General features: G+C 43.5%; 1 protein-coding gene across 2 annotated transcripts in view; it reads left to right on the plus strand.

Moving 5' to 3' along the window:
* The window catches only part of ctc1 (CTS telomere maintenance complex component 1), a 70,086-nt gene that overhangs the window by 11,084 nt on the left and 34,289 nt on the right, over positions 1–24,713 (plus strand). For both annotated transcript variants that reach the window (XM_059354312.1, XM_059354313.1), the window contains exons 4-12: positions 195–414; positions 1,098–1,330; positions 2,083–2,212; positions 2,300–2,614; positions 2,685–2,807; positions 2,929–3,158; positions 16,382–16,529; positions 16,696–17,023; positions 21,459–21,573. In XM_059354312.1, coding sequence (XP_059210295.1) covers positions 195–414; positions 1,098–1,330; positions 2,083–2,212; positions 2,300–2,614; positions 2,685–2,807; positions 2,929–3,158; positions 16,382–16,529; positions 16,696–17,023; positions 21,459–21,573 — 1,842 coding nt within the window. The remainder of the gene's footprint in view (positions 1–194; positions 415–1,097; positions 1,331–2,082; positions 2,213–2,299; positions 2,615–2,684; positions 2,808–2,928; positions 3,159–16,381; positions 16,530–16,695; positions 17,024–21,458; positions 21,574–24,713) is intronic.

Consider the following 24,713-nt stretch of genomic DNA (forward strand, 5'->3'; position numbering starts at 1 on the left):
TTAATTACACACACACACACACACACATTTTGACGTTAAAGGGCATAGTTTGAAATCTCTGAAGAATCTCATCATAGTGTACACACACCGGCAGTAGCCCCCGTGGCCCTTTCAAAATTTCCCCAGAGGAAATTTTCTAGTTATTGTTATTATTGTTGTTATTATTGTTGTTGTTATTGATCACATGTCCCCAGGCCGCTGTGTGTCTCTGAGCTGTTGTCCCAGCAGCACCTGTCCTGCGTCAGTAACCTGTCCTGGAGCACCAATCAGCAGCAAACGTGGGCTGAGGAGGCGGAGCTCTCTGTGCCAGGTCACCACGTTCTGCCGCGGGTCAGCCTGCTGCTGATTGGCTGTCTGACAGAGGGGCGGGGCCATTGGAGGCTGACGGATGCCAGCGGCAGTGTCCCCTGTGAGGTCTGTCTGTCTGTCTGTCTGTGGACTCACCTGTCTGTCTCACCTGTCTGTCTGTCTGTCTGTCTGTTTGTCTCACCTGTCTGTCCGTCTCACCTGTCTGTCTCTCTGTGGACTCACCTGTCTGTCCGTCTCACCTGTCTGTCTCTCTGTGGACTCACCTGTCTTTCTGTCTCTCTGTGGAATCACCTGTCTGTCTGTCTGTCTGTCTGTCTCTCTGTGGAATCACCTGTCTGTCTGTCTCTCTGTGCAATCACATGTCTGTCTCAACTGTCTGTCTCTCTGTGGACTCATCTGTCTGTCTGTCTCTCTGTGGAATCACCTGTCCTTCTGTCTGTCTGTGGACTCACCAGTCTGTCTCACATGTTTATCTGTCTGTCCGTCTCACCTGTCTGTCTCTCTGTGGACTCACCTGTCTGTCTGTCTCTCTCTCTGTGGAATCACCTGTCTGTCTGTGGACTCACCTGTCTGTCTCTCTGTGAAATCAGCTGCCTGTCTGTCTGTCTGTGGACTCACCTGTCTGTCTGTCTGTCTGTGAACTCACCTGTCCGTCTCTCCTGTCTGTCTCTCTGTGGACTCACCAGTCTGTCTCACCCGTCTGTCTCTCTGTGGACTCACATATCTGTCTCTCAGTATTCTCACCTGTCTGTCTCTCTGTGGACTCTCCTGTCTGTCTGTCTCTGCAGTGCCTGTCTCCCTCTCCTCTGTGGCTGAATCAACCTGTCTTCCTCCCTCACTGGAACTACATCCCCCATGATGTCGCAGGGCAGGGCGAGGCCGGAGGTTACCTGGAGCTGATTTGTTCTCCTGTTTTGCTGTCTCCTTGTCCTGAGCAGCAATTGGCTGATGGTCCTGAAGGGGGGGCGGGGCTTAGCAGAGCGGTGGGAGTCAGAGAGGCTGCAGGTTTAATACAGGACAGGTACCTGTCTGTCTCTCTTCCTGTCTGTCTGACCCTACCTGTCTGTCTTTCTACCTGTCTGTCTGACCCCTACCTGTCTGTCTCTCCTCCTGTCTGTCTAACCACTACCTGCCTGTCTCTCCTCCTGTCTGTCTAACCACTACCTGTCTGTCTCTCCTCCTGTCTGTCTGACTTATACCTGTCTGTCTCCACCTGTCAGACCCTTACCTGTCTGCCTCTCTACCTGTCTGACCCCTACCTGTCTGTCTCTCTACCTGTCTGTCTGCCTACCTGTCTGTCTGACCCCCACCTGTCTGTCTTTCTACCTGTCTGTCTCCCTACTGTCTGTCTGACCCCTACCTGTCCACCTGTCTGTCTCTACCTGTCTGTCTGTCAGTCTGACCCCTACCTGTCTGTCACTCTACCTGTCTGTCTATCTACCTGTCTGTCTGACCCCCCACCTGTCTGTCTCTCTACCTGTCTATCTCCCTACTGTCTGTCTGACCCCTACCTGTCCACCTGTCTGTCTCTACCTGTCTGTCTGTCAGTCTGACCCCTACCTGTCTGTCTCTCTAACTTTCTCTCTCTACCTGTCTCTCTCTTCCTATCTGTTCCTACCTGTCTGACCTCTACCTGTCTGTCTCTTCCTGTCCGTCTCTCTACCTGTCTGTCTTACCTGTCTGTCTTCCTATCTCTCCCTACCTATTTCTCCCTACCTGTCTGTCTCTACCTGTCTCTCCCTACCTGTCTGTCCCTGCCTGTCTGTCTCTCAGAACCCGTGGACAGCGTGTCTCTGTGTATGGACGGGTGTCGTCAGTGTGCCCTCTTCTGGTCGTGGCAGGAACTCCGTTCTTTGTCTTCTGGTTGACGGACAGGGGCGCTGCGCTGCCAGTCCTGGTGAAGGTGTGTGATATCACTCCCTGAACATGATAATAACAATAACAACAACAATAATAACGCTAACAGCTGATTGGTCTGATTGGTTGTTAGGAGCCAGGCCGGCTGTGGTGGGCGGGGCGTGTGTGTGTGGGTCAGAGTGTTTGTGTGACGGTGCTGCGTGTGTGTGTGTTGCGAGGCTGGAGAGGAAACAACATCCTGTGTGTGACTGACCGCTCAGAGATGCACACAGACGACACACACACGCACGCTGCCTCGCCGCCACCGGACACGCCCCCGCTGCTGCCGGACACGCCCCCGCCGCCGCTGATGTCACGCGCCGATGACAGCGGTGAGGAGGCGGAGCCAGAGAGAGACAACGTCCAATCAGCTGTCAGGATGAAGCCGTCCAGAGTCATCAGCTACCAGGTAAACATGAGAGCACCGATTGGCTGAGGATGTGACCTGTGTGCTAAGCCCCGCCCCTCTCTCCTGATAGGGCACTGTGACAGAGGTGGTGAGTGAGGGGGCGGGGCTGTATGTGATTGACAGGAAGGTGGGGCTATGTCTGGCCTATCAGCCGGCGCTGAGGAGGAACCTGCGACCAGGTGACACGGTGGAGGTGAGTCATAGTGTTTTATTTTGAAAAACTACCGGATTGCGAAGCAGTGGGACGCCAAGGCGTGGAATGACGGGGACGACAAGCGCCACGCTGACCTCTGACCTCTGTAACGCCCCTGCAGCTCCATCACGTCCACTTCCTGTACCGGGCGTGTCCTGACCTTTCTCCCAGCATGCTCTGCACCTGTCTGCGTTCCAGCCTCAGGGTCACGACCTTCAGCAGACTGCGGCGCTCGCCGACTGAACGCCGCTGCCCCGGGGACGCCGTGTTACCACGGTTACTGCTGGAGAAGAACATGGGCGTGTCAGAGTATCTGTGGACCTGTCACCTGAGCTCCCAGCTCTCACACAGGTAAACACAACACACACTTGGACAGATGACACAACACACACCTGGACAGGTGAGACTAAACACACACCTGGACAGGTGACACAACACACACCTGGACAGGTAACACAACACACACCTCCATAGGTGACACAACACACACCTCGACAGGTAGACACCACGCACACCTCAACAGGTGGACACCACACACACCTCTACAGGTAGACACCACACACACCTCTACAGGTAGACACCACACATACCTGGACAGGTAGACACCACACACCTGGACAGGTGACACAACACACACCTGGACAGGTGACACAACACACACCTCGACAGGTGACACAACACACACCTCAACAGGTAGACACCACACACACCTGGACAGGTAGACACCACACACCTCCATAGGTGACACAACACACACCTCGACAGGTGACAAAACACACACCTCGACAGGTGACACAACACACACCTCGACAGGTAGACACCACAAACACCTCGACAGGTAGACACCACACACACCTCTACAGGTAGACACCACACACACCTCTACAGGTAGACACCACACACACCTGGACAGGTAGACACCACACACACCTGGACAGGTAGACACCACACACACCTGGACAGGTAGACACCACACACACCTGGACAGGTGACACCACACACATCTCAACAGGTAGACACCACACACACCTCGACAGGTGAGACACCACACACACCTGGACTGGTGACACAACACATATCTGGACAGGTGACACAACACACACCTGGACAGGTGACACCACACACACCTCAACAGGTAGACACCACACACACCTCGACAGGTGAGACACCACACACACCTGGACTGGTGACACAACACATATCTGGACAGGTGACAAAACACACACCTGGACAGATGACACAACAAACTGTTGCTTGTGAGGAGAGAACGCTGGTGTTGTCTGTTAGCTGCTTCTCCAAGCCGAACCGTATCTGTATTTTCCTTAGTTGTATTCTTAATACCAGCTAATGTCAATGATTTGTTCAAACAAACAATCTTGTCGCCCAACTATCCGAGGTCACGGATCAGTAGACCCTTTTGTAAAGTTGTGAGATACAGTTCTGATTTTGTCAAGTCTAGTGGTTGGCTACCTTTTGCTTGGAAGCTCAATGGATTTGCCCATTATTGCTACCACGACCACAAGATATCCACCTGCGCTGCCTGGGATCTGCTCACCGTCGCTACAGCTCTGTGCTGGAGGTCTTGGTAGCTACACCGCTAGCAACAACCGGCATTACTATGTTGAGCTACTATGTCAACCAGCTGATGAATCTCAACAATATCACCACTCCTCCGTCATGCATCTCAACTATGAAGCAACTTGGACTTCTTCGCCGACCCCGCTACACTCACAGAAGCTCCAGAAGAGCACAGAAGTAGTTTGACCATGGCAACACCTTTCAGGAACAGGATGGAAAACGTGGAATAAAGTCCAGTCCATTACAGCCAATTTAAGCGATTTGTTGCCTCATCAAGCATCAAAATGGAACTATTTAATTCTCAATCTATCACAAACAAATGTTACCTCCTGCATGACCACATCCTGGATAAATGTCTTGATTCTATGTGCATTACGGAGACCTGGCACCAGCTGGTGAAGGTATCTTCACCAGTCTAAATGAGACATGTCCCCCAGGCTACAGCTACCTCCAGAAAGCTTGCACAGCACAGGTCGTGGTGGCGGCCTGTCAGTCATCCATCACGACGACCTGGATATAGCCCTGTTGCCCCTACCTGAGCTGACTTCATTTGAATGCTTTGCATTTCAATGAAACATCTCTCCCCAATGTGGGTTCTTCTCATCTACCGACCACCTAAACCAAACTCCTTCTTTATTCCGGAACTGTCAAATCTTCTCTCAACTTTCTGCACATCCTCTGCTAATGTCATCATCCACAGATCCACATCAACACCCCCTCCTGCCGCTCTGCAGCTGAATTCCTTCAGTTATTGGACTGTTTTAATCTAAGGCAGCTTGTAGATCTCCCTACAAACACCAAAGGGCACACTGGACATTGTCATCACTCAGTACATTTACATGATACATGAAAAAAACGAATTATTGCCTTAATCTGACCATATAGTAGTGTTAAAAAAAATAGCAGTCCAATGTGACTAACCAGATTAATCCAGGTTTTTAGTATATTTTTTATTGCTATATGGCAAACAATTTACCAGTAGCTGCAGTAGATTCTCAGAAAACCAACAAGACCCAGCATTCGTGATATGCACACTCTTAAGGCTGTGCCAGTCGCTTTCTTGAAAAATAGTTGCTAAGGGGGTCTGAAAAGTCGCTAAATTTAGCAACAAAGTCGCGAAGTTTGGAACACTGCTTTGCCGGCTTTTACAAATGCCGTTTGTTGTTGTCGTGTAGAGTGCTAAGTCACATCCTGCTTAGCGATCTATCCAATCAGTAACCACGCTGTTTTCAGGGGAGAAAAAAGACCCTGCTCTGCCACAGGGACTAAAAAAGTACCGTCAAAAGCCGTCTCCGGACTGCTGGTATTCAAATTAGAGGCGTTTCGGCAAGTGAGACCTGCATCATTTATTTGACTCCATTAAATATTTTATTGCGATCTCAGTAGTAATTGCAGTAGATTTTAATGATCATCTTCAAACACATTTCTGAACAAACCCTAAAGTCAATGTTGATTTGCAGCACTGCACTACAAATAGACAAGGTGGAAGAAAGAGAGACTTAAAAAGGTCAAGACAACAGATAATCGATAAAACCTTTATTACAAAACTGTAATTGCCATGCAAACATCATTTAAAAATATTTAACATGAATGTGAAACAAAAATTATGGCTGGCCCGATAAAAGGATGAGACACATTATAAGGGATTTGGTGCACCCCTTACTTGACAAATGTTCTTCTTAAGTTACAAAACACAAATAACAGTGAAAAAGATGTAACAGTGGCCCATATTCTGTATTAATAAATAACATACAGTGGATACTGGACATGTTTAAGCTTTTTGTATAACATATGTAACTTCCAACATCACGGCAGCCAGCTTCCCAACTTACTTCTGCTCCCTGTTGTTTCATGGTATGAGCTTACCAACTGCTTTACTTTTAGCTGTTTTGGCCCTGACTCCTGCATCATTTTGAATCATGTATTCAAATTTGCTGACAAAGTCAGCTATCTTCTCTCTTTTATGGAATCCTGTCAGTAGTTTTTAAAACTCAGCAGATGAAGAGGAGGAGGTGGCTGATGAGGGGGGTGCAGATGATGATGAATCTGTCACTACAACATTGACTTGGCCTAAAAAGAAGAGAACATTGTTTAGTGTAACTTAAAATAATAATGATAACAACATAACAGTGTTAACAGCAAACAATGTGCTCGCACTTTCGAAGAGATTATAGTAGGGCTGCTCAAGCAGGATTGGGTATTGTTTAGAATTGACTGATTCTGCTCATCAGATCCAGTTCTTATTGAATCTTAGAATCTACAATATGATTCTAATATTGTTGGTGGAGGAGAAAATAATATTTATAACCAAATATGATTATAATATCAAGAACCAAAATTAGGTTTGAATCCCCGAGTATACACTAGGTACACTCATGGGTATGTCAATGTATCCATGTGGCATGCATTCACTTTCTAAAGGTCGTATGAAGTCATTTAATGCCATTTTTGCTGTATCGGTATCAAATTGTAAAAGTGTGGTATCCCTGGTTAAAAGGCAGCATGTTGAAAGGCATGATAAAATGCTATTTTATCATGGAAAGTATGATTTAGATTTGTATGTGTGTATATACAAAGACTTAGATGTTAGTATAATACCCAGTGTTCTAGATTTATGAACCCTCAAGTACAGTTTGTATTAAGCTTCGGAATTCAGAGACACATGTAGTTTTGACCAATATTAAAGACACTAATCTAAAGTCACAAGTATATGTCATAATTATCTGAAAAGCTGGTTATGGGAGTTTAAACAAAAGTGGAGTATTAGGACATAGATTCTATACGTATTCAAATTCTGAAGACACAATTCAATTTCCAATTCTTTAATTTTGTGTGTTAAAACATATTCATATTACAGAGCTCTAATTGGAGAATATGTATTATACTACCAGGCCTAACAACTTTTCTATGTGAAACCCTGGAATGAGTAATAAAGAAAAAAATAAGTTTAATAACACAGCACATAACTGTATCCCAAATCGGACACCGTTAGGCTAAGATTCTATCAAAATTTCACATTAACTACTAATATAAATGATCATGTTATGCTTCCAATTAATTAAATGGTGTGAAACTAACGTCTAACTTATTATTTTTCGAACCTTATATTGTTTTAACCGTGTGCGTTAGGCTCGGGTTTACCAGAGTCGGCAAAAGGACGCTAACGCCGGTGAATTAGCCATGAGCTAACTATATCCTAAATTGTACACTTTCATCTCCTCACTGTAAAAAAATGGGGGCTGCTGAGTTTTTCAGGGGGAATTGGATGTTTTCTGGGTAAGCCACATAAATATCGCCGTTAGCAACCATCGTTATCAACACACCCGGACCGTACTCCTGTCCTTCATAATAAAATTCAGTACAGTTAAAATACAGATGTACTTTTAAGATCGTCACCTGAGTGTCGCCCAAGCGTTCTTACTGCTTTCTCTCATCAGTTACTTTAGTATTGTAAATAGACATGTAAATCTCTTAATGAAATTTCACAGGTAGATTGTTAAAAATGTATAAACCAATTATTCCTACACTGCTAGTGGCGATCTTATTTGAAATGACCGTGAAACACTGCAAGGTGCGGCATTACAGATGTGTCTGATCAGGGATCTAAGCGCCGAATGATGTCCGATGTGGGATACAGTTAGCTATACTATACTTACACAATGAAATCCGTCTTAATCATCAGCTATGGGCTTCTATTCCTGTGTGGTGGTGATTGCGTCTACAGACCCCCCCTCTCCCTTTATAACAGATCAATATTAGCTAACTTACTGACAGTCTGAGATTTGTCCCCCCTGTCAGCATCAAGGGTATCACTGGAAATATAAATTTAAAAAAATCATCTTCATCATTTTGGATAGCGTTAGTTTCACTCAAATTCTTGCAGTCACCATCATTGCTACTGTCGTTCTCCATGATGCTAACGTCGGGTGCTGTTGGCTGCGTTTTTCCTTTCCACAACGGCAGTGTCGCCAACATGTCTTCTTTTAAGCCTTTTCCAGATCTGTTGCAAGGTCCTTCGGGCATGGTGAAACAAAATGATACTGAAAAAAACAGTCAAGTTGCATGCACATGTCAGGAGGGTGTTGTTGGCAAGAGACAGGTCCGAATTGGCCTGAATCTGAAGATAAAGTGTGATGCTGCGTTCAAGTGTACCTCGGAGGTGGCAAATTCCGTCCTCAGAGATGGAAAAATAAAATAACAGCCGGTATGTTTTTCTCAACCCCAAGTTATTCGTACGACATAATTTCTCCATGACATCACACACATTGTTAAGAAAATATACATTTTATGACTTTTTATGAATTTTAATGATCTCAACCTCCGACTTTGTTACTCGAACGCGTCCAGGTCTGAAATGGACGTGTTTCCCACCTCCGACTACACCCAAACGCCTTTGGCCTGTGACCTCATGGCTCACTTTTGATGGGTTTAGTCACTGAACTGAGGGAGTTAATTGAAGGCTAAAAGAAAACATGTGAATGAATCAAATGAAGGACTGCAGTTGTGGAGATTTCTATAAATGGTAAGTAAAGTGACCCAATCTCTCTTGAATTTACTTAATCTGCACCATATTACATCACATTATTAAGTAATTAGTTTATTTATTTATTCTTAATGTATTTACTGCCTTATCTGTTAAAAAAAAAAGTTTTACTATTTATTGTTCTATCTATGTACATCTTTTGTTAATCCTTCGAAACAGTTCATTTTTAGATTTTCATCACATTGAAACAATTTCTTTGAAAGGGCTTGAACCTAGATCTTTGAATTTCAATGAGTCACTCACAAGTAGCCCCCGGAAGGATTGCCACCTTGTTGTGGTCCGGGGGCTTGAGTGCCTCAATGACCCCAAGAGCTATACCGACAGGAGCTTAGGCTCCTGGGAGGGTCACCCAAGTCGGTCAGGTCGAGGGATAGAGGTCTGACAAAGTGCAATCCACTGGTCCTCCAGATTGGGGGTTGGGCACAGGGCTAACAACCCAGTCCCATAGAAAAAATATTGTTACGGAAACAGCAACAAAGGAAAAAAACACTACCATGCACAATGGGCCTCCAGAGTTATGGAAAGATAATAGAATGAATGTCAGTAGTGAAAGCGGTAAGGAAGCTACTGACAAGAAGGTGGATGCCCTCAACCAGGATTGGATTCTGGAATGTGCGAACCTTGTACCAAACAAGTAAACTCGCTCAAGTAACAGCAGAAATGAGAAATTACAACCTGCATATTCTCGGAATAAGTGAGAGTAGGTGGACTGGAACAGGCAGACACAAAACCAACACAGGAGAGACCGTTCTGTACTCCGGAAGGGATGACAACCAACATCATGAAGGGGTAGCCATCATCCTTAAAAAAGGAATGGAGAAATGTCTGATGGAATGGAAACCTGTAAACAGCAGACTCATTAAAGTCAGATTGTGGGGGAAACACATTAACATCACAATCATCCAATGCTGTGCACCAACCAATGACAGTGATGAAATAACCAAGGACACATTCTACGATCAGCTTCAAGCAGAATTAGAAGAAAGTCCACAACATGATATGAAGATAATAATGGGCGATTTAAATGCAAAAGTAGGCAGCAATAACAAAAACTACGACAGGGCCATGGGGAGGGAGGGCTGTGGCATCATGAATGAAAATGGAGACAGACTGTTAGAGTTATGTACCACTTACAACCTTGTCTTCGGAGGTACCCTATTCCCACATTGCGACATCCACAAACTCACCTGGTGTTCCCCCAATGGAAGAGACAGGAACCAGATAGACCACCTAATGATCAACGGCACCTGGAGACGATCACTCTTGGACGTTAGAGTCAGGAGAGGAGCTGATGTCGGCAGCGACCATCACCTAGTCACAGCAGCTTAAGCTAAAATTAAGGAGAGCTGGGAAGAAGATAACAGGACAGCAACATTTTGACGTGGAGAAATGACATGACCCCAAAGTAAAGACCGCTTTCATACTACAGCTGAAAAACAGATTCCAAGCTCTGGCTGACATAAGTGACAACACGCAAATAGGACCCGATGATGCCAACATGAAATGGGAACAGATCAAAACGGCTTACTCCAATAGCAGTGAAGTCTGCCTGGGAATAAAACAAAGGAACAGAAAAGAGTGGATTACAGCAGACACCTGGAAAGTCATAGCAGATAGGAGAGCCCTTAAAAAGAAATTAATGGAAGCCAAGTCAGAAAGGATTTAAGAGCTACAATATAGGGAAACCGACAGAACAGTTAAGAGGATGGCAAGAGAAAACCAGAGAAATTATATAAACAGTCTTGCAGATCAGGCAGAAGAAGCAGCAAACAAGGGAGAGCAAGGTAAGGTCTGCATAATCACCAGAATAGTCTGCGGTAGGCACCATAGAGCTACCGATACACCAATCAGTGACAAACAAGGGCGAACTCTTACATCAGAGGCAGAAGTAGATGCAAGGTCGGCCGAACACTTCAGCGAGGTCCTAAACAGACCCCCACCAACAGCAGAAGCAGAGATACAGGAACCTGAGACTGTCCTAGATGTTAACACTGCACCACCAGAAGAGAAAGAAATAGTTTCAGCCATCAAATCACTCAAAAATGGAAAAGCTCCCGGGCATGACAACCTGAATGCAGAACTACTCAAAGTACATCCAGAACTTTCTGCAAAACTGCTCAAACCACTCTTCACATCCATATGGGAGGGGAAAACGATACCAAACGATTGGTCAAAGGGTGTAATCGTAAAGATCCCCAAGAAAGGTTCCCTAAAAAGCTGCGACAACTGGCGTGGAATTACCCTTTTGTCAATTCCAAGTAAAATACTATCAAAAGTCATCATACAAAGAATTTCAGATGCAATAGACAAGCAGCTCAGAAGAGAACAAGCAGGGTTTCGGAAAGGAAGAGGGTGTGCCGACCAAATTTTCACTCTGCGCAACATCATAGAGCAGTGCACAGAATGGCAAAGACAGCTGTATATCAATTTTGTAGACTTCGAGAAAGCATTTGACAGCATCCACAGGGACAGTTTATGGCGCATTCTACGTTTGTATGGGATTCCACGAGAAATCATCCTCGTCATAAAGGGTTTTTACATCAACTTCACATGCCAAGTAGGAAACAGCAACCACACTTTTGAAGTGAAGACTGGAGTGAGGCAAGGATGCGTGATGTCCGCATTACTCTTCAATATCGCCATAGACTGGGTGATGCGAAGAACAACTGAAGATCAACCTAGAGGCATCAAATGGACACTATTTACAACTCTTGAAGACCTAGACTTTGCAGACGACTTGGCACTGGTTTCCCATACACAACAACTTATGCAAAAAAAACATCCCGTGTCAACAGATTTGCACAACAAATAGGACTGAACATAAGCCTGAAGAAAACAGAGGTGATGACCTTAAACGCACAAAACCCTCCACCTATACAAATAAATGGAATAAATATACCCGCAACAGAAGAGTTTTCATATCTGGGAAGCACTTTAAGATATGAACAGGCAATGACCTCAAAAGCCGTCTCAACAAGGCAAGAAACACATTCAGAATCATGAACAATGTGTGGAAGTCCACGAAGTACAGCATCAACACCAAACTCAAGTTATACCAGAGCTGTGTTCTCTCCACCTTATTATACAGCTCTGAATGCTGGAGGATGACGGAGAAAGACCTTTCCAAGATCTCTGCATTCCACACAAGAAACCTCAGAATAATCTCACATATCTTCTGGCCTAACACCATCTCCAACCGGCAATTACTTGCTCGGACAAACCAAGAAAGTATACAGACCATTATTACAAGAAGGCGGTGGAGATGGGTTGGACACATCATGCGAAAAGAACAGAATTACATTACAAGAACCGCTCTACACTGGACACCTGAAGGCACTCGAAAGAGAGGACGACCCAAAGAGACCTGGCGTCGAACAGTGGAGAAAGAACTGAAAGCCATGAAGTAGACCTGGAGTTCTATCCAAAAGCTCGCCCAAAACAGACAGGAGTGGAGATCCTTTGTTGCTGCCCTACATGCCACTAGGCATAAAGGGCAGTAAGTAAGTAAGTAAGTACTCACAAGTATCAAGCATCATCATAAAATCTGGCACCAGTCTATCTTCAGCAAATCCAAGATGAGGCTTTTCAACTGGATGAGATTCTTGTACAGGTATAAAATACCTATTGGATATTCTAAAGAAATACACAGAAAAAAATGTTGTCTGCAAAAGGCCACATTATTATTTTATGTATTTTAACACACAAGCACAAGGCTTACGATTGAGACAAATCGACATGATGACAGATGACATTGCCGGGAGTTCAAGAACACAAAAAGCAATGAAATGTCTGTATTGAGGCAATGGAGAGGAGGAAGAGAAGAAAAGGACAGAGACTGGGAGGGCGGAAAGAGTTTGTGGTTATCGATGAAAGCCATTTCAGACACAAAAGGAAGGTTAGTTGAAACAGCCATTATTATAACCATTGAAGTATTTAAAGTTAAGTGATTATATAATCATTTAAGTAAATTAAATTAGTTTAATGTTATGTTTTAATGGTCAAATGATTACCATATATTAGTCACATATCATCATGTGAATAGCTACCATTTATATGTTCTATGTTCACATATATGTTGTATTTGAATATTTTGACAGTACGGATGTGGAAGAATGGTTGGTGGGTGGACACAGAAAAAGTGGGTGTTTGGAATTCTGGGTGTGAAGCACAGAGGACAGAAGACAATGTCTGTTCTCCACTTGTAGGAAAGACGGGGTCTGCACCATGTTCAGATGGGATCCACAATATTGACTGATGAGTGGCGGGCCTACCGGCAGGCTCTGCCTCAATTTGGATACAAGCATGACTGTCAACCACAGTGTGGAGTATGTCAATGCTGACACAGGCTGCCACACTCAACACATTGGGCCTCATTCATGAAACGTGAGCAGAACGAATTTGTGTGTAAACCGTTCGCAGACGGAAATTTACGTGCATCTCCGCATTCATCAATATTTTAGTAGCTCCGATCTTTTCGTAGCTACTAACAAAATCTACACATGCTGCTGACCACACGTAGTGCTTGTGTAAATTTAAGAACGCATATAAATAATGCTCGTCACTGTTGGAAATTACAATTTTAATTCATAATGCGTTCTGTTATGTACACAATACGCAGATGCCTTTGAAACATGTGACAACGAAACATGACAAACGATTAAAAATATAACATATTTAGTTAAATTAGTTGGCAATTGGCGGGATTAAGATTCAGATTAAACTCATAATTGTGAATTATCTATGTAAATTGACGCATCCTGCCTGCAGTTCTCAGAGGTATCATTAAATTAATGCCAGAGTATATCCAATTTCCTTACGGCGCACAACGGCAGACAGAAGTAATGCAGGGGTTCAGCGCAGTTGCAAACATGCCAGGTGTTATCGGTGCCATAGACTGCACACACGTACGCATCAAGGCTCCATCCGGTGATGCATTTGCTTACATTAACCGGAAAAACTTTCATTCCGTGAATGTGCAACTGATCTGTGACGCAAAGTGTGTGTTGTTAAACGTTGTGGCACGGTGGCACGGTGGCCCGGTGGGACGCATGACGCATTCATCCTGCGTAATTGCGCAGTTGGCACGCGTTTGGAGGATGGAGCTGTGAGAGACGGCTGGCTCATTGGTAAGAATATAGCCTGCATAATCACATGTGTGTGTTATATATGGACTTACCTTTCTATATCCATAGGGGATAGGGGTTACCCACTGACGCCGTGGCTTATGACCCCACTGACCAGCCCGCAGACACCACAGGAGCATACAATGAGGCGCACGCGGCTACTCGGGCCGTTGTAGAGCGCACCAACGGGGTATTTGGACTCTGAGCGTCCTCCTCCTGTGGCAGATGTACTTTTTTTGTGTGCGCTAATGCGTTTCTTTGCGTCAAGTTTAATGTCAAACCATTTACGTTTAACCTCGGACGTAGTTCTTTGCACTACAGAAACCACATTTACTGCGTCCGTCACCTCTCCCACGCTTTCGCTTTGCCTGTCCCTGTCACACCACTACTAACAGATGAAAATAAAATTTATTTTTTGGACTCCACTTCTCCCAAAATAACTTCAATCTCCGCTTCGGAAAAATTCTTTTTTCTTTCTCGTTCTTTTTTTCTTTGTGCCATGACTGACAGGTTGACAGGATGCCTCTACACACCTCCTTATATGGTGGTCATTAGCAATTCATGGGCGGGGTTCATGCTAATTGCTGATTATCGGGAGCGCGCTGCCACCTTACGATGGATTGGCATTCATGATCATACACACGTGTTTACGATCAGATCTGAGTTTCCCGCGGCGTTCATGAATCCGGAGTAGGTTTTTAGTAGCGTAGGCTTTTATGTGCAAATCTACGCACAAATCTACTAACGTTTCATGAATGAGGCCCATTGAGAGGGCCTGGAGGAGCTACAAGGGGACCATCGGGAGACTCCGAGGGTATCACACCGAGGATCTACTAAGAGATCACCTGATTATGATTGATTGGAATGAAAGGCTGGGTAAAAAACACTATAATGGTCCATTGATATTGATATTATTGCAAAGCAATACAAATGGACAAATAAATGATGCCAAGAAGGCAACACATTGACATTCCTGAGTGTGTGATGTTGTGCATTGTTTTTTTGTGTATTGTTAATTTGTAGAAATATGGGGTGAGTAGTAGACAATGAAAACATTGATTTTAAAGTGCATTGTGCCTGAATATTGTACTATCAATTCATTTTAAAATTAAGTTGTCATTTTTGTGTTGTAATCCCACCATTCTTGTCTACCATCATGTTTCTGTGGTACAGTGTTGCATGTTATTGACTCGACTTGAATGTTCATAAATTTGTTCAATACGATGATCAGATCCTATTCTTTTATCACTGCAAAATAATCAGTCTGTTTTAGATCACCAATAAAATTAGTCAAATAAATGTTACTTGATGGCTCACAAACAGCTTATTAAACATTAAATTATTATTATAAACATCACTTGCAACTTTACAATAACATCAAAGTAATGTTTATAGATGGTTTATAAACCATTTATTAGCATTTAGAAAGTACTACAAATAGGTCTACATATTTAATCTATAAATGTTTTACAACATTAAAGGTATATGGATCATTTGAAAATCATTAACAAATGTTTGTTAATGGTAAAGTAACTATTAACTCACATTAATATACTATCTATTTGCCATTAATAAATGCTGTTTAAACAATAATTAATGACTTATTTACCATTTACAAATGGTCTATAGGCTGTTTATAAATGATGATTAAACATTTAAAAAATATATGTTTACCATTTATAAATGGTCTATCTACCATTTACGAATGGTCTATAGGCTGTTTATAAATGATGATTAAACGTTTATAAACTATATGTTTACCATTTATAAATGGTCTCTTTACCATTTATAAATGATGGTTATTGTAAAGTGTTACCAATACAAATTCCAATTGTGATTTAAATTCAGTTTTTAATGCAATTATTCAAGTTAAGCAATTCAAATTCAAATATAAATCATTCAAATTCAGTTTCTGGTGGCACATATTTCAGACCATACTCACCCCACAAAACACAACACGATCCCCCCTCTGCACCCACTCACACGGCCTCCACACACCCAGAACCAGACTCAGCACCATAGGAGACAGACAGGGCTCCTCCTGACACCCTGAGGGCACCACAGTCCATACTTTTAAAAAAGGACTGAAAATTTTCCTTTTTAGCAAAACCTTTGGATCCTCCTGTCCAGATGGTTTTTAGATTGCATATGTATGTATATATAAATACTTTTTCTTCTGTTTTAGCTGTTTTTATCCTTTTCAATCATTTTTATAGTTAGACTTGTATGCTGTTAACCTGTAGCATTACAACACACACCTGGACAGGGGAATGTAATTAACATTGTACAAACCTGTCTGTCCTCCTGTTTGTCTGTCTGTCTGTTTCCAGTCTGGTCCCCAGTGTGTTGCAGCAGCAGTGTGTGTGTCTTCTGTCCTGGAAGTTGATGGAGTGTGTGTTGGGACAGGGACGAGGACGGAGACGGAGGGACATCTACTCAGAGATGTTGGACGAACCACACACCTGTCCTCTGACACAGGTAGATCCACCTGACAACTAGTGTGTTCCCTGTGTCCTCAGTGTCCCCAGTGTCCCTTGTGTGTCTCAGTTTCCTCAGTGTCCTCTGTGTCCTCAGTGTTCTGTGTCCCGTGTCCTCAGAGTCCTCTGTGTCCTCAGTGTTTGCTGTGTCCCCTGTGTCCCCACAGTACCGAGTAGACCCTGCAGTGCATCAGTACCTCAGTGTGTCGGAGCTCCTGGCGTCCCTGCAGTCCGAATGGTCCTCAGTGTCCCCGCCCTCCGATGGATCTGGTCTGAGCCGGTCCTGGTGCTGCAGGAGGCTGGCTTCTGACCCCGCGGCGGGAGCCTGTCTCAGGCGACGTCCCCTGCTGCTGGTTGGCGTGCTGGAGCTGCCGTCGGTGGCGAGCGGCGCCCTGCAGCTCCGAGACGGGACGGCTGCCATCGACTGTGTCGTCACGGAAACCAGAGAAGAAAAAGGAGGAGGACAGAGGGAGTCCTCCAATACAGCCTGGATAGGTACAAACACACACACACGCAAATCCAATCAAATCAAACTTTATTTATATAGGGCTTTTCATACATATAAATGTAACACAAAGTGCTTTACAAAAAATATGACTAAAAACAGACAATAAAAATGACAAACCCACCCCTCCCATCCCCACACACACATCTGCATGTACACATACATATACATGCACACACACGCACATAGACAGGTATGCACACAAACATACACTCAGACTCCCACACAGCACATATTAATTGACAGTGTAGAGACATGGCAAGGCACTGAGGATCCAGATGAGGAAAAAGCAACCTGTGGGAGCATCCACACTGAGAGGTGCCAGAGCCCACAGCCATAGAGGACACCGTCACAGAGACCACCACAACCCGGGTAGACCGGGGCGGACTCCACACATGGTGCAGAGCCGCCCACTCCCCCGAGCCCAGGGAATCTCCAAGAAGACATCCCCATGGGCAGACCGAACACACCCCTCAGTGTGGAGGCCCTCATGAGGGAACTCTGGAGCTAAAAACTATAAGACTAAAAGACAACAGGACAGGATAAAAACTAAAAGACTAAAAGACAACAGGACAGGATAAAAACTATAAGACAACAGGACAGGATAATAACTAAAAGACTAAAAGACAACAGGACAGGATAAAAACTAAAAGACTAAAAGACAACAGGACAGGATAAAAACTACAAGACTAAAAGACAACAGGACAGGATAAAAACTATAAGACTAAAAGACAACAGGACAGGATAAAAACTAAAAGACTAAAAGACAACAAGACAGGATAAAAACTAAAAAACTAAAATACAACAGGAAAGAAAATACAAAAACAATAAGATGAACAACTAGGGCAGTTGTCCTCTGGCAGAGGGCAGGGAAGAGATATACCCACTCACTCTATCAAGGAGGATTCTTTCCATTACCTTGGATAAGATACTGGCCAATGCTATAGATCTATAATTATCCAGGCAACCAACTTTTCCAGCTTTGTCCTTGATAACTTGGACAAACAGAATGGATAACTTTGAATCTGGTATATGCCATGGATCATCAAACCAGTAAAGTCGATTGCTAGGAGGGGAGCAAGCCTGAGACTGGCATATTTCAGATGCTCTGCAGATATTGAGTCCATACCACATGCTTTGTTGTTAGGTCATTTCCTTATGGCATCATATACCTCATGTGTCAGTATACTTATTGATTAATCACTGATAGCAGAGTCCTCAACATATGGATCATGTTTTAAACTGTTAAAGAGGGAGCTATAGTGATGTCTACATAGCTCAGCAACATTATCTTCTTCTTCAACAGTACAAGGAAGGGAAGATTTACAATTATTGAGGGACCTCACCTCCTTCCAAAAGTCAGCGATATTGTTGCTCATCATTATACTGGCCATAGAGTCAGCCCTTATGGCTTGCTCATTTCTAGATATAAAACGAATAGCATTGGAAAGCTTTTTATTCTCAAGCCCAGGGTCTTGCCTAGGTCTCCCAGCCAGGGCCCAAAGTTTGTAAGCTTCCCGAGCTTCAGTATGATATGGAGCTACATGCTCATTCCATCCTGGTCTAATATTATAGGCCCTGTTCCTCCTGTATTTTTTAAGAGGTTTACCACCCTCAAACAGAGCAGCCACTACATCATCATGCATGGCACATAAGTTACTCTTGTGTTCCTCAATCTGACAGTTAACATCCTTACACAGAATAGCTTCCCTGGGCAGATAAACATTACTTAGATATTGGTCTGTGTTAGTATAATAAGCCAAAAAAAAATCCTGTTCAGAGTGTTGACCAGTCTAATTTAGTACTCACATTACCACTGATAGCATTGTTGTTGCCAGCTGTAGTGTCACTTATGTATGTATAACTGTCTGCAGGCAACAGTACTCTACTTGATAGAGTGAAGTTATTATCTTCACTGAAGCAGGTCAGATGTTTAGCATAGTGAGTTGCTGTCAGTGATATCAGCATTCATATCACCAACAACATATACACTACAGATGCTATTGTCTTGGATAAAAGCATTAATAAAAGCCAGTCTATTGAGATATTCAACCTCATTCTCACTAGACTCATATGGAGTATAAAATTATTACATTTATGAGTATATTTTATACCAATACACCAGTCAACATCAACCCTGATTGATTTTATCACAGCATCAAGCTTTTTGTCCCAGAGCACAGCCACCGCGCCTGGGATTCTGCCTCTGACTATAGCCTTGCTAAGATCAGTCATTGACTCTCCCACTCCAAGAAAGTTTTCAATTAAGAGTGTTCAGTTTCTCTAGATCATGTTTAGCAATAAAAGTCTCTTGCAAACATAAAATGTCACATTCTGCAAGCAAACTGTCCACCACAGAACGCCGAGCACAAAGACCCAGACGCAGGCCACAGCAGTTGTAAGACAGTACCCAAATTGACATTTTCATGCCGACGGATTGACACCAGAGGGCACATTTGCCTACCTTTCGGACGGCGCACAACATAATCCACGCGTTGCGTGGCTCATAATAACGCCTTATTAGAGCTCCTACAGGCCAAAGCTCAGGAGTGTACATTTCACCAATATCGTTACATTCAGCAGTCACTTTAAAAGAGCCAACCCTGCTACGTGCATTGTCTTTTTTCTGACAGGTGACCACTCTGTTAAGTTTACTTTTCAGATAATCAGCAAGTGTGTCTGCATCGAGGTCGCTAAGCAATTTTCAGAATTCCTCCTACAGAACAATCTTCGTGATCCAAATCATTCTGGTTTCAAAAGCGGTCACTCAACTGAAACTGCTCTGTTGTCTGTGACAGAAGCCTCTCTACTCTCTAAAATGGGCATGTCTGGCTTGGCTTTGGCCTGGTTTGATTCCTACCTGAAAGGACGCTCATTCAGTGTATCCTGGCATGGACAGTTGTCTACTTTGCATTGCCTCTCCACAGGGGTTCCCCAGGGCTCAGTGCTAGGACCCCTGCTATACGCTATCTACACCACCTCTTTGGGTCATGTTATCCGCTCACATGGCTTTTCCTATCACTGCTATGCAGATGACACTGAGCTCTATCTGTCATTTCCTCCTGATGACCCATCGGTCTCTGCATGGGTCTCTGACTGCCTCTCAGACATAACCACTTGGATGAAGGCACATCTCCTCCAGCTGAGCCTTTCAAAAACTGAACTGCTGGTCCTCCCTGCTAAACCTACAATACACCACGACATCAACATCAAAATTGACTCCCTGTGCCTTGCCCCCACCAGGGTGGTGAGAAACTAAGGTGTGATGATTGATGACCAACTAACCTTTTCCAGTCATGTCGCCTCAGTTACCCAGTCATGCCGCTTTGCACTTTACAACATCAGAAAAATCAGACCTAACCTAACTCAACATGCCACTCAACTCTTGATGCAATCAGTCGTCATCTCGAAACTTGACTACTCTAATGCCCTGACAGGCCTGCCAGCCTGCCAGGAAAACCCCTTCAGATGATCCATGCGGCGGTGCGTCTGGTCTACAATGAGCCAAAAAGTTCACATGTTACACCGCTGGTCATTGAGCTCCATTGGCTACCAGTTGCAGCCCGTATCAAATTCAAATCTCTAATGCTGGCCTACAAAGTTGTCTCCGGTAATGCACCAACCTACCTGAACGCCCTGATTCAGACATATGCAACCTCACGGCCGTTGCGCTCTTCCAATGAACGGTGCCTGGCTCTGCCCCACGTTGGTCCAAGGCAATCCAGACACTTTGCATTTCTTGTTCCCTGCTGGTGGAACACACTACAACTTCCAACCAGAGCAGGGGCGTCCCTCTCTACCTCTAAAAAACTCCTGAAGACCCAGCTCTTCAGGTAGCATCTTCTTTGATTGTTTGCTTTTTTTGCTTTGGATAAAAGCGTCTGCTAAATGACTAAATGTAATGTCTAAATGTAACTAAATAAATAAATAGATCAATAAATAAATAAATAGGTGAATAAATAAATAAATAGTAAAGTAATCAGTTAAAAGCTAGACCAAACAGGTTAGTCTTGAGCCTCCTTTTAAAAACATCAGTAGTCTCTGCGGTCCTGATGCCCTCTGACAGACTGTTCCATAGGCATGGGCCATAATGCAGCCTCCCCGTACGTTTTAGTTTTAACTCTGGGAACAATTAAAAGGCCAGTGCCAGAGGACCTCAGAACCTGCGATGGTTGGTATAATAAAAGCATATCAGATAGATAAGATGACCCAAGACCATTAAGACATTTAAAAACTAATAAAAGAACCTTAAAATCCACACACACACTCACAAACACACACACACACACACACACACACACACACACACACACACACACTGAGGTCAAAGATCACCTGAAAATAATGTGTGTGTTGGTTGTGTGTGTGTTGGTTGTGTCTGTGTGTGTCTGTGTGTGTCTGTGTGTGTGCGTGTGTGTGTTGCAGGCTGTCTGGTGTGTGTCCAGCACTTCACCATGGTAACAGAGAGATTGCTCCAATCAGATTTCCCTTCTGACCAACACCTGAACCAGGACCAGTACAACACATACACACACTGCAGGTACACACACACACACACACACACACACACACACACACACACACACACACACACACACACACACTGCCCTCTGTAGGGAGGTGGGACTGGGCTGTGAGGCAGAGCTACAATCTACAAGTCATGGCTGGTTGATGACCAGACGGATCATCTGCTGAGGCTTGGTGGTGCAGCAGGAAGACCTGCCAGTAGAGAGTTGCAGTAGTCTAAATGTGATAACACCAGGACCTGAACCAGGAGTTGTGTGGATTGCTCGGTCAGGTAGGGTCAGATCTTCCTGTACAGGGAGAATCGACAAGATCTGGAAATTGAGGACACATGAACCTCGAAGATCAGTTGGTCATCAGCAGCCAGGTTCCCGGCAGAGCTGGTGGGACGAGATGCATGGATCCAATCTAAAGATTGATAGGCTGATATACGTTGGAATGGGGTGGGATGACGAGGAGCTCCATCTTTGAGAGGTTAAGCTGGAGGTGATGTTCTGTCATCCATGCGGAGATGTCCACAATGCAAACAGAGATACAAGCCGAGACTGTGGGGTCGTTTGATGGGAAGGAAAGGAAAAGCTGGGTAGGGCTGGGTGATATGGACCAAAAGTCATATCCCGATATATTTAGGCTGAATATCGATATACAATATATATCCTGATATTTTTATCTCCAAGTGAGAGCAAATGTTCAGTCAAATTCAAATATGACATGTCGCAAGTATTTTTATTGAAACCGTTTATTTAAGTGAACATAAATACTGTTTAACAACAGGAGAACCTTTTTTCAAAAATCAAACAAACAACAAAACTAACTAAAAATTATAGTGAAAATATCGTTATATATTGTTTTCTTCTTTGTCAACTTTTTTCATACGTAAACCTTTTTGGTTGATATGAAATCTATTGAATATATTTGTTTTAGTTATTGGGGCTGAGATGGATCAGACAAAGGAAATAAAGGAAACATTTATTGTGACCTTATTGAATCAAATACCCCATTACAAAAAAAAAACTAATAAACACTAAAACTAATAAAAAACTAAGCTTATACAAAGCATTTTCCAAAAATAAAAAAACTAATTAAAACGAACTAAATTTGAAAACAAAAATTGACAACAAAATTAATTAATTAAAACTAATGAAAAATCCAAAACTATTATAACCTTGGTAAGGGCAGCATTTACATGTAAAGAAATATTAAATTTGAACTATGTCGATATGTGGGATATGGTCTAATTTAGTTTCACATTAAAAAATATATCAATATATTTTTTATATCGATTTATCGCCCAGCCCTACAGCTGGGTATCATCCGCTTAGCAATGGTACAAGAACCCATAATGGAGGATGATTGCACCAAGTGAGGTAGTGTAGATTGAGAAGAGAAGGGGGCCTAGCACTGATCCTTGAGGAACCCCACTGGGAGGTTTTGTAGTTCTGACACTTCTCCCTTCCAAGATTTAAAACAGGGGAATTCAACTAAATTTAAAAGAAGTCAGGTAGAGAAAATTTCTTGAAACAAAGGTCCAGAAGATCATAATGTCTCTAACTAATAAGTGTGATATAAATTTAAGTAGCCTAGCAGTAGTTTCAGCATCTCCATAATTAATACCTGTCTGACAAATCAAATAAACTCAGAACGATTCTTAAACGTTTTGACAATATGTATTGTCACATAACATAGCCCTGATCATATCATTAAGTGAATAAGAATAGGGCTGCATTTCAAAAGAAGAACAAATATTAAATGTGAACTGTGCATCTCTAAATAAAGTGCTTAACTTCAGAAAAATCAATTAAAGGGAGCAAAAGCAGGAATTTCCCATTTCTGATTCACATCTCGTTTCAACAGTCTCAACCAATTTTACAGATATTGAATCTCAGATAATAAATTGCAACAGATAATAAATTGCAACATATCTTAACAACAGAATCCATTTAAATACTTTCAGACACTTTGTTTTGCTGTTATTTCCCACTCCCCCACTCTTTACTCAGAGAACTGAGCTCTAGCTTGCCCTGCCTGGATGTTGAATCTGGGCCATTCTCATACACACGGAGGTGCTCATTGGTGAGCATGGGAGGATGTTTTTGGTATTTGTAAAGTTTCTTGTAGAGAACGCTGCCTCGCAGTTGTATGTAGAGCCAGACATGGTCAAGATGTACAGGGCTACTTTTCTCAGACCTGAGAAAGCAGTCTCAGAAACATTTCGAGCCAGAAAGTGTTTTTAACAGTGGCGGACTCAGACTGTTTGAAGGACAGGGGCGAAAAAATTAAAAGGGCACATTGTGCACAACATGGGGCCCCACCAGCACGCAAAAAGCTGTGATGCATCATGTATGATGAAATAGTCCTCATCCTTGATTACGATTAGTATTAAGTTAAAGGAGATCCAGAAGTTATAAATGATATGGTACTGACAATTAAAACCAATCGAACCAAACAAACAAACAACCTCATTTTCTCAGGAATCCCCGGAAACAAGACTGATAACCCCGACACGCTCGTTCGCAACTACATGCAGTCCGCTCTGAAACTCCGTCAACAAAATTACATTCCACCGCATACATCGCCTTGGAGCCCGCACCGGATCACGTCCCCGTCCCATCATTGCAAAGTTTTTCATTTCCAACAAAAATAACTGGTAAAAAGCAAAGGGAGGGAACTGAAAGGAACCATGTTTGGCATGAATGACCAATTCCTGAAGGAAATATCCGACAGACGCAAAGTGCTGTACCCCATCCTCAAGAAGCGCAGGCAGAAGGGCGAACGGGCCACCCTGGTTGTGGACAAACTATACATTGAAGGACAATTATTCCGGGACTCCTCCATCACACCCTGGCTCATATAACACACAGATTTAACCATAAATGCTCAAACTCTCCTCACCGAATATGCATACATAAAAATCTTGTTACACGCCCCCCCCCCCCCCCCGTAAAATAACAAAGGAACTCCGTCTCTCTTGCTCACCCTGTTTTGTGAAGACTGTACCTTTAATATGTCACTCTCGCGAGTGTTTGGTAATGGTAATTTGGTAGGTAATGTGATTTGTGGTCAGTCAGGACAGGCGGGGAGTGGAGCCCTATAGTTTTTTGACCTCTCTCTCTCCACTACTTTTGTAATTTCGTGTATAGGACGCGATTTTTATTT

The sequence above is a fragment of the Centropristis striata genome, chromosome 17 (genome assembly GCF_030273125.1).
Source record: "Centropristis striata isolate RG_2023a ecotype Rhode Island chromosome 17, C.striata_1.0, whole genome shotgun sequence".
NCBI lineage: Eukaryota > Metazoa > Chordata > Actinopteri > Perciformes > Serranidae > Centropristis > Centropristis striata.